The sequence below is a fragment of the Limulus polyphemus genome, unplaced genomic scaffold (genome assembly GCF_000517525.1).
Source record: "Limulus polyphemus unplaced genomic scaffold, Limulus_polyphemus-2.1.2 Scaffold3031, whole genome shotgun sequence".
Lineage (NCBI taxonomy): Eukaryota > Metazoa > Arthropoda > Merostomata > Xiphosura > Limulidae > Limulus > Limulus polyphemus.
This window is the reverse complement of record NW_013668641.1, coordinates 9,270-20,592: the sequence shown is the minus strand read 5'-3', so window position 1 is coordinate 20,592 and position 11,323 is coordinate 9,270. Positions and strand designations below refer to the sequence as shown.

At 30.7% G+C, this 11,323-nt stretch overlaps 1 protein-coding gene across 1 annotated transcript in view; it reads right to left on the bottom strand.

The window, feature by feature from the left end:
• Window positions 1–292: 292 nt before the first annotated feature.
• LOC106468507 (transmembrane protein 35A-like) overlaps window positions 293–11,323 on the bottom strand; it is a 12,529-nt gene continuing 1,498 nt past the window's right edge. The window contains exons 2-3 of the mRNA XM_013928937.2: window positions 10,667–10,802; window positions 293–6,946 (exon numbers count right to left, since the gene is read on the bottom strand). Of these exons, the coding sequence (XP_013784391.1) occupies window positions 6,687–6,946; window positions 10,667–10,802 (396 nt within the window). The 3' untranslated portion in view covers window positions 293–6,686. The remainder of the gene's footprint in view (window positions 6,947–10,666; window positions 10,803–11,323) is intronic.

Below are 11,323 nucleotides of genomic sequence, written 5' to 3'. Positions count from 1 at the left end.
ACTAACAGTATATCTCATATATATATATATATATATATATATATATATATAAATGGTTTGTATATAGTTCCAATAAATTACTACTTTACCACCAGGGGACGAAAGCAAACAGCAACAGGAAGTAGATATTTCGGTATTTCATTATTTACTTTAGCACGTGGCTCCATCCTTGTTTGGGAGGAGGTTATGTATGTTAGTTAGTTATCCATTATACATCTTAAGTACGTAATGACATTACAAACATGACATCTTTCCAACTTTTCATCGTTTCTAAAATAGCCAGCTGCCGAGATTCTTTACGTAAAACGAACTTTATTGAGAACAAAGTATGAAATACATAGTTACCACTGTCACAGTATATATATATATATATGTATATATATACACACTTTGATTACATGCAACACACACTACTCAATATAACTATATTTGCTAAAGCGCGTCTAAAAGCTTATATAACTCATGTTTATACTGACACTTCAGTAAACAGTTTTTCAAAGTATTAATTGGTTCATTACTAATATTAATATGAATTACTAAGTTTACAAAGACCTGGTGGTTAGGGAACTCGGCTGGCAATCTGCTGGTCTCGGGTTCCAATCTTGTCACCGTACATGTTCGACCTTTCAGCTGTGACGGTCAATGCCACTATTCATTGGTAAAAAGTAGTCAAAAAGTTAGCGGTGGATGGTGTTGACTTGCAGCCTTCCCAATATACAATAGTTCGGTAGAAGTCAAGTTATATTTAAAGAACACACGGACGCCAACTTTCCAGCCAACACCAATTAAGTACGAAACTAAATCATGACTAAAACATCTTGACTTCAAATTACGAAACTAAAACGTGGCATCTTAATTTGTTTGTTTTATGAATTTCGCGCAAAGCTACTCGGGGGTTACCTGCGCGAACCGTTCCTAATTTAGCTTGTTAGTCTCAGAGCAAAGACAGAACGACCTATTTGCTGTGTCCACCGCAGAGAATCGAACCCTGGATTTTAGGGTTATAAGCCTGTAGACTTACCGTTGTCCCACGGGGGGAACCATAATTTAGCAGTGATAGATTAGAGAGAAGGGAGCTAGTCAACACCACTCACCGCCAACAGCTGATAAGGCGAGTACGTTTGATGATGAGATTCAAATGCCCTAATCACCAGGCCATCTTAACATTAACAAAATAACGGAATACAAACACAGATTGAGAATTATCCTATCTGTTTATACCATCAACAACGAAACACTGGCAGTTTGAATAATAATTAATAAATGTAATTAAAAACACCTCTTAGATTTGTACTGGTATACTGATACAGAATAATATAGTTTCATCAAATCACACAGATATAAAGTGGACTTAAAAATGTTTTTAAAGAAATAGACATATTTACGTATTTGAAACCTGAGTTTTCAGACTGGTTTCATCCCCTCATGTACAAAAAGTTTCGTACGTGCCTACGATTATCAGTCTGAATCTCACGAGTCAAATAAGTAGGTATTTATTTATTTCTGATTTGCCACCATTTTTTTAATTGTGTCATTGAACGTTTTATTTTTTCATTCTCTTCTAACCCTTATTTCGTTAACATAAATAACAAACCAAACTTTGTAGCTAATTACTTGTAATCTAAAAATATCACAGTTTTGACTGATATTACTAAGCTGAATTCTAAGTGTTTGTTTAACCTCTCATTGGTATGGATGGTCAGTCCGAATTCCCATGTGTATGCACGCTACTTAACTCTAGGCTAAACAGTAAAAAAAAATCTGTGGATTCCATCAGAAAACTACTACTTCTCAAATGGTTCACCCTTCCTATAGATGAGCTTTTTACTAGAGAACAAATATTAGAAACTTTCTTTTTAACTGCCATCTAATATATATATACGTAATAGTGAATTGTAGGCCATAATAGTGGAACATCTAGAGAAAAAAAAAAAATATTTTCTTTCTTTGATAAAACAACTACACTTTTAACTTAAAACATCTTTCTTTGAATAGCTAAAACTTAAACGAATATGAAGGGGAACAATATATCTAAACATAAACAAGAAAAAAGTGTGGTTAGGGAACAGCATTTTAAAAAATGAACTGATTCACTGACAACTATATTTATGGTTAAAGAAACAACAACACGTTTCTAATAGTAAAAAAAAAAAACAATACTTCACTCTTTGGATAACAGCAAAGATAGAATACACATGAAATCTATCACAAACAGTATTTCTAGAAAATCATCTCCAACATACAATGAGTTTATCATGACAGCTAAGAGTGTGGTTTTAGATTTGACAATTAAGTTTAGTTTTTAAGATTAATACATTTTCTACAGATAATGATGATTATTGCCTTATAAATTCCATTTTAAGAAATTCTCACTAAGCAACTTATAAGTCTAAAAAATAGCTTTTAATCTGTCAAACAAAAACTAACTTTAAGACAAATGAAAATGAGCCTGGGAATCAGATAAATTTCCACAATCACCGATTACAATATCTTCAAATAGCACACTGCAAACTGATAATCTTAAAACATGTGCACAATACATGGGTTATAATAATAAAGTTAGACATAACTGTTTGTCAGTGTGGTAAAATTCTACATATGTTGTACAAATGTTTTCTCAATGTCTCTGTAAAGACACCACACACTAGTCTTAGAACAAACTAACTTCAAAGATGAAATGTGAAGAGTTGTGTTTCATTACCAAAAAAATAACTGGTCAAAACTTCGAGTTATTTCAAAGAGCGGTCTTTTCTACATTAGCTCCAGATTAAGAGACTGTTTTAAAATGCTCAAGCTTTAAATTTATTTATCTGTTTTAGCACCAATCTTGGTTGTCACTACAATTTTAATCAGGAACACCGGCCAAAGTCACATGGTTTTTAATAATCTAAACCTTTCTACTGATTCAGTAACCTAGAGATGATTTAAGACAATAATATGATATATTTTGTACATGTGTATTCAGAGAGTGAATATATTATAAAAGTAACAGATCAAGCTTTATCAAAATCTTTAGAGGCATTTATTTCAAACTGAGAGGAGTAAAAAAACCTCAATTCTTGAAATCAATATTTCAAAATGTTCATGTTTCAAGTTCTAATAATATATAAATCATTGTCATTTTAAAATTTAGATATTCTACAATGATTAACTATACAAAATAAGATGTAAAATGTATAATAAAAAATCATATACAACTAAAATGTATATGCAGATAAATACATGTGTATATCTATATAATACTGAGTATTTAGCAAATAAATCTATGTTAAATACATGAATAAGACTAATAAGATTTCATGATATGATTTATTTTGATAAAAAAAAAGTTAATATTGAGATCAAATTGATCCATATGCTTAATCTCATGATCAAAAAAAAAACTTTACACAACCTCTTCAATAAAGTCATTCAACTTTCAAAAAATGCTTTTAGGAATAATTTCTGCACTTTTTTAAAAATTGTATATAAATATCACATAACAGTCTGAAAAGTGTGAAACAAAAAAGGCTCAAATTAGAGAAGTTAAAAGGTCTTGTGGCATTGGAAAAAAGACATCCATGAAAACCTGATCCATCAATGTTAAGTTGCACAATTATTGTACATAGAATTGGTCTTGCTTATAAAAAGAAAAAATACAACTTTTTTTTTAACATTCTCCCCCACCCCCAATACAATTAAAAAATTACAAGTAAATATAAAGGCAACTGGAGTAGTAAAACAAGAACTGCTAAATACTATTGTTTTGATGTTCACTCTGACTTACTGTTCAAAGTCTGATGTATCCAAAGATTAAGTATCGAACATATCTTACAATTTCAGTGATTGTTATTTTGCTGCTTATATAATGGATGCGTGGGATTAAGTTTACTGCTTATGTATCTTAAAAAGCACAGGTTTTCAATCATTGCTTTGCATCATTACAAAAGTTAGTCATTCAACAGTTGTCAAATGCTCAATAAAATCGGGTTATAATAATAATAATAAGGTGTTTAGTTAGAAACACATGTTGTGCTAGAATGAGAAACTGAAAACTTTGGAAGTCTACTGGATAGAAAAAATTATTTTCTTAATTCTTAACTAAAGAATAATAGCTACATTTAATTTTAAAAAGTGAATGCTTTGCTTACAGCTGCATTTGTATGTGTTAGATTTTTCTTGTGTGTTCAGAAATCTGAAGTTTCTTTTTATATTCAAGGTTTTCTGTAAGAATACAATTCGAAAATAATGAAAAACTACAAAAATTTATGTGACACTGTCTAGTTAGGTTTAACTTTGTATGAATATAGCACATCATAAGCTTCACAGCAAAATTTCTATTCACTCCAGCTGTTTCACATTTTTAACTTCAATACTACAGGAAAAAACTTAACCATAAAACTTTTAGTTCTTATCAAACATGCTGTTAAATACTTGGGTGTGTCTCACCACTGTCTGCAATGACTCATCAATCAGTTGTTTGACATTTGGCCAATAACATTCACTAGTCCTGTCCACACTGCAAGAAGCCAGTATCAAGGATCTGTCATGTCTCAACATATCATGCAGGATGAATAAACAGTTTTTACCCCAAAAATCTTTCAAAGTGGTCTTTCAAGTTAACCAAAACACCTAGAAGTGTGTAGTAAACAAACCTTATAAACTGGTCATTCATGTTAACCAGAACACTTAGAAGTGCGTAGTAAAAAAACCTTGTAAACTGGTCATTCATGTTAACTAGAACACCTAGAAGTTGTTTTAGTAAACACGTAGTTGACTAGAACAACAATAAGTACTTAGTACACAAACCTTATAAACTGGTCATTCATGTTAACCAGAACACCTAGATGTGTTTTTAGTAAACAAACCTTATAAATTATTCATTCAGATAGTTGACTAGAACATCTATAAGTACTTAGTACACAAACCTTATAAACTGGTCATTCAAGTTAACCTAAACACCTAGAAGTGCTTAGTGAACAAACTTTATTAAATATTCATTCAGGTAGTTGACCAGAACATCTAGAAGCACTTAGTACATAAACCTTATAAATTAGTCATTCAGTTCATTAACCATAACATCTAGAACTGTTTATCATTTTTAATTTTCATAAAAGAGTGTCTTGTCAAGAGCTTAGAATTCATAAGTACACCTTCTCTGCAGCTATTTTTTAGAAATTGCTGGGATACCTGATTACTCTTTCACACTTACAGTAACAGAGAAATGTACAACTCTAAAAGGTGACCCATATGGGTTCCTCCATGTGTTGAAAATTGACCATTAAATGTGTAGCGAATGTCTCTAATAACTTGTTTAAGTGACACTTTTAAGGTCGTTGTAGTTAAGCCTAAGCAAAGGAAATTGTCAAATCAACCAAGTAGTTAAAAGGATTTCTATATTTTCTTCTCAAAAAAAAAATTGAAAAGAAGGATTATTCAATTTCAAAAATTAACTATCATGTAATGGTCAACAATGAGCTATCATATTCTGTAAGTAAACAAAGCATTGTATAATTAAATGGCATAAAATTAAGACTGAAAACTTTGCAAGTCTTTAAACATGTTTTCCTATAATGAGACACAGTTGAAAGGTACTCTACTTATGCAGTTCAAGCTTCACTAGTATGTCTGTCTGTTATATTTGGAGATATTATGAAAATGAAGATAAAAAGAACTTATTAACAGTACAGTTCTTTCACAAAATTTAATCACTTCTTGTGATATAAAACTTTCTTTTGTGAAATTTCTATACAATTACCTTATGTTCCTTATATCTTACTTCAAAAATTACAAAAGCCATTTAAGTAATTTTATTTTTAATTTTTGCAATTTTCCCCATAAATTTGTCTACAGAATCACTATATTTAACATTTTAGCACATTTTGATAAGCTCAAAAATATTTAAGCATCTTTTCTTCTGTTTAGCATTGTTCAAATTATGCATTTGTTGATGTTTCTAACCATTAAAATGAAATAAAAAATGAAACCCCTCTTCTTCACAAGCACCTTATCCCAACCTGTCCTATCCCAGGTTTGTGCTTTATACAACATAATTTAAGCTCATGCCAACACAAATCAACTGCAATATTTGACATATACAAAATATGAACCGGAATGTTACTACCATTAAACTGCTTAGACACAAATTTTTTTGTATATTTCTAATATATGATGTGATAGTGAATAAACAGTCTAGCATTAGATATGACAACCTATGCATCTGTAATCACAACATTTTCTCCAAACAACAGTTTGCATTGTAAAACTAAGAATGCACATACACTATAAATTACTGAGTGATGAGATTCTGATAGTTTCCTTCAATTCACTTTTCATCGTCAACTGCTATCGTTAGTAGCTTAACAGATAATTTTTCCTCCCAAACCTACCATAATTATTGTACATTTACATACTTTATGTGTGTGAGGAGTATAAGTGAAAATAGTGAGAGATGGAAACATACAACTATGGTGTAGGATCAATTGAAAAACAGTTTCAAAAGAGGCTACATGTAATATAATCTGCTACTACAAACAAGAAAAGATTTTTTTTTCAACTCCTAACATAAAACATCTTAAACTGTCTGAGAAACAGAAATTATTCCACATCATAAAACACATACATTTCAATTACTATTTCAAAGTGTTAAGTTACACTGAGGGAAACTAAAGTTGGTCTATGCATAGTGCTCCCAAAACTTCCATAATTCATTCTTGTTTCAGACTTTTAGCATTTAAATGACCCACTGTGGGAGGTTCACTGTAAGTTGTCACCTTAGCTTCTTGTTCCATTACTTGTCTTTCTTTACGACGAACTTGATAGAAAACTACAAGTCTACAGCCCAACATCAGAGAAAAAACTATAGAAGGAGCTGTTTTTTCAAACTTATCAGCCAGCATGGAGTGAGTGTAAAAAGCACCAAGCATTAGTACGAGCAAAATAACGTTGGCTACCTGCTTTACATTTCCTGCAAAAGAAGAAACAGAAATAATCCTTGACTTTTCTTACTACTCGTGTACATATTATCATGACACCAACACAACATTTTTAAACCAGTTCATTTAATTTTTTCTATAATAGTTAAAAACGGTTAAAACTTGTTCATATTAACTTTATGTTAACATACTTGCAACTTTCATATTTGGTTAAGCAATAAAATTTACTAGTGAAAACTAAATTTCAGCACAGGAGAGAACAGTTATCACATCCAGCTGAGCTAGAACTCAATAGTCAACTAACCAATGGGCTAATACACAGATTATTTTCAACTTATGGATTATTCTCACGAGATGTGGATATTTGGAATAATCAAAAATAGTAATAATCAGAAACATTCATTTTGATTACTTGATTATTTTTGTGACATTAACTAACTTAATTGTTATTTTGATTAATCAATTATTTTAAGTGACACTGATAAATGTAATCAATGGTCATAAGTAACCAATTATTTCCATTAATCAAGTTAATCACCCAGCTTTGTCCTTGAGAATCACGGTCTTGCTATGAAACTATATCATATCTAGTCCTATTAACGTTATTAATTTAAAAATTTATAGCTTGCTTTAATTATTGAAAAATACTGCTAGCATCATATTTATATACATTTCAAGTTTAAATAACACAATCACCTTTAACAGAACACTTGTGAAACAAGATCACTTTATGCCTGCTTGATGTTGAAGCTATTTTAGAAGATGAAACTAGCATGAAAGAAGTCACGATACTATGACCATGTATCAGCAGCCATATCTGTGGTGTTTTAGGGCTTTAAAATCTTTTGAGTTTAATGTAAGTTCAATTTCAGTACGAGTTATGCTATTAAATATAAACCTCATCACCTCCAACTCCACGTTTTAATTATCTCTTGGTTTAAATTAATATTTCTAGAGAAAAAATTGTGTTAGCTCTGTATTTCATGACATTCCTAGAGAGATTGAATTATTCATGGTTACTTCTAAAGAGAGCTGGGCAATTAACTCAATATAATCAGTTACTTATGACCATTAATTAAATCAATTAGTGTTAGGTAAAATAACTGATTAATCCAAATTATGAATAAATTGATTAATGTCACAAACATAATTAACTATTCTTTTCAATTATTACTGTTTTCACTTATTTGAACTATCCAGTAATCAAATTTACTATTAAATTGACTAACGTCATGAAAATAATCAACTAATAAAAATGAGTGTTTCAGTTATTATTGTCTCCATCATTCCATCTATCTAGTAATTGAAATTCTGATTAAATCAACTATTCAAAATTTATTGTTTCCAATTATTATCCTTTCGATGACTCCTATTACCTAGCGATCGAAATATTGCCATAATTCAATTTTATTCAGCTTAATTGATTCAACTGATTAAAATATAGTCATTATATTTGTTTTTTGGCCAACACAATGGGCTGTCTGTGCTTTGCCCACCACAGGTATCAAAACTCAAGGTTTAGTGTTATAAAGTTGTTTTTTTAGCCATCTCATGCGAGAATAAATAATTAGTTGAATGTAAATAATTAATGAGCCTGATGATTAATTGGTTGGCAAGTTCCATTAATTGCTATTAGTATGCTTATGTTAAATATGGAGTTCATTTAACAATTTCAACAGCTTTTACATCCATATTTTGTTGCATATGTATTTTTGGACAAATCTATTAAAGGTTAAAACATCAAGCATCCACTGTTTGGAATATTTTTCTAGTCTATTTTCTTGCAAATATTTTTTGGAAAACCTATTTAAGAGTGATTCAAGTTCCATATTCACCTTGATGCTGAGTGAGCACCCTGTATTTTTACCTTATCAAATTGCTTGTTTAATCCATTCATTGCAGCTGGGACATACATTTCCCAGTGCAGTGGGAAATATACATTCTAACCACAATGAAAGGGATAAAATCCCCAAGTTTTTATCTACTGTATGTTTTTTATTACATGCACACTTATTTGTATATAAACAACTTTAATTTAGAAAGTACTGTTTAACAATATGAAACATGCAGAAATTAAACGCAGAACCCAAGGCTTGTCCTGACATCTTGAAGCCAATTTTCCTAATTAGAGGTGTTTAAGCTGGGGAGTAAAAAGTATTAGCTTTTTTTTTGTTGCTAAAACAGAATTAATTTTAGCTAAAAGTAATAAAAATGGAAACATGTTTTATTTGGCATTAATTACCATTCTTTCACTCATCGTTAGCTAGTTTTTCAGAGATTCATCTAACACACCTGGTTCTTGTACATTCAAATATTCAATACTTAACATCAGCTACTGACATTTGCTACAGAAGCTTTACTTCTTAACCAATGAAATATGAAATTTGATATGAATTATTTATTTTGTATTTTAAAATTATATATATAACCAATTAAATGTACAAGTTAAATCTCTGTATTTTTAAGACTTTTATTTTAAGCAGTGAATGAGAACCTGCGCACAGTGACAGTAATCGAATGGACTACAACTGGTGATTAAGCAACATTTATTGTATACTTCTACATATTTGCTAATAAAATATTTCCACTGAAAATCTTAATTTTAATCAAGAAAATGGCAAAATAAGACTTTGTCTCATTCATCTTAATTGTAAGACGCATAACTTTAAGAAATATGGAAAAGTGAGAGCAAAAAATTGATAATCCACTTTGTTAATTTCACTATAGCTACATCACTTTATAATAAAGTATATTAGGTTTTCAGTTTTGCTGTTAAAGCCTATATGTTTAGAACACAATGTTTTTAATACATTGCCAATGTTGATACATGGGTAGTAATTGGTGAATGCTCTAATAATGAAAAGACGCAGAGCGATGCAACGTATAAGATAATAGAGACCCACTGTACATAGGTCTACATCATTGGCATAATGACAAAATTGAGGAGCACTTAAAAACTGTACAATGGGTTAAAATAATGGAAAATCATATCACAAACACAGGAAAACATGTCTAAAAGTACAAATTTGATTAAAATGTAAAATCAAATTTAAGATAATGCAAATCAAAGTTCTAACTGAAATTTGTTATCTTTCATTCTCATAATCAAAAAGATAAATAGAAAAAAAGACAACACTATAAGTAGCAAACACAAATATTTCATCAATTCTAAGGAAAAAACACATCTGAACAAAGCAGTGCCTAGGAAAATAAATAAACCTTTGTTTTAATGCCAGTGCTCATATGATGGATGTGTCTTATTAGTGGATAGCTATAGTCTACTGATGATTACATCATAAGCTGGTGCAGTCCATGTTAATACATGTAGGGGTGGGAATTACATTCAAGGTTTGTGCATGCACAAAAATCTTCTCAGCAGATCTGCAAAATAATAGCTCTTTGTTCTGCAAAGAGGTAGCATTGTTACTGAACTAATATATTATACTGTAGTTACTTGAGATATTCTTTCAGATTTGGTGAAAAAGCAAACACTAGCTTAAACACAGAAATACCACCATTACTCTCAAACCCCAAGCATGCAACTCTCCATTTAGCTTAACTACTGTAGATTTGAGCCACTTATCAAAATAAACTCCAGAGCAACAAAAAAAAAGCATAATTATATAAGCATGTGCTTATGTTTTTATCACAGTAGAGAACACTTTCACATAATGGCACACATGCATAAATTCTGCAACAAAGTAGAAAACAGATTGTTTCACATCCAGAGTAAATGCCTTGTTAAAACTTACCAGGTATGAGAACAAGAGTCGTTCCACAAACTACTTCTATCCAACCAACTACAATCCTCATCCATTTTGATGGCACCTTGAACCCCAAAGCTTTAGCAAATGGAAACACTTTTGCATACTGCACAAAATTTCTTCTCTAAAAGAAATAAATAAATTTATAAGTGTATATGGAGATGGTATAAGGCAATACTCTTTATTTTAAAGATAAATTAACTACCTACATTTCCACATTACACCAAAAAAGGTTAAATAGTTTCCAAAGTCCACAGAAAGATCTCAAGATGTGAAATCTGTAAAAATTGAGATAATATGAATGCTAATACAGTGTGTTAATGAAACTTAAAGAACTTTCAGCACACTACAGATATTCTGGCAATAACCCATAACATGTAAAGCTAGATTAAAATTATTTTTTATATACAAGTCCCCTCAAATTTCCTTTTGCTTGATACTTTTAACCTCACACCTGTTGTTGTCAATAGTTCTGGGAGGCCAGAACTTTTTTTAAAGGAGAATCAATAATTCTTCAAAAATAAAAGAAGGGTTTAAGTTTCGGAAAGAGTTCCACATGGCACCCCCACCCAATTTTGTGGGCCCGAAAAGTGGTGCATGTACAAACCTAATAGAGAATCGGTGGTGGTGTGTCAAAGACAACTA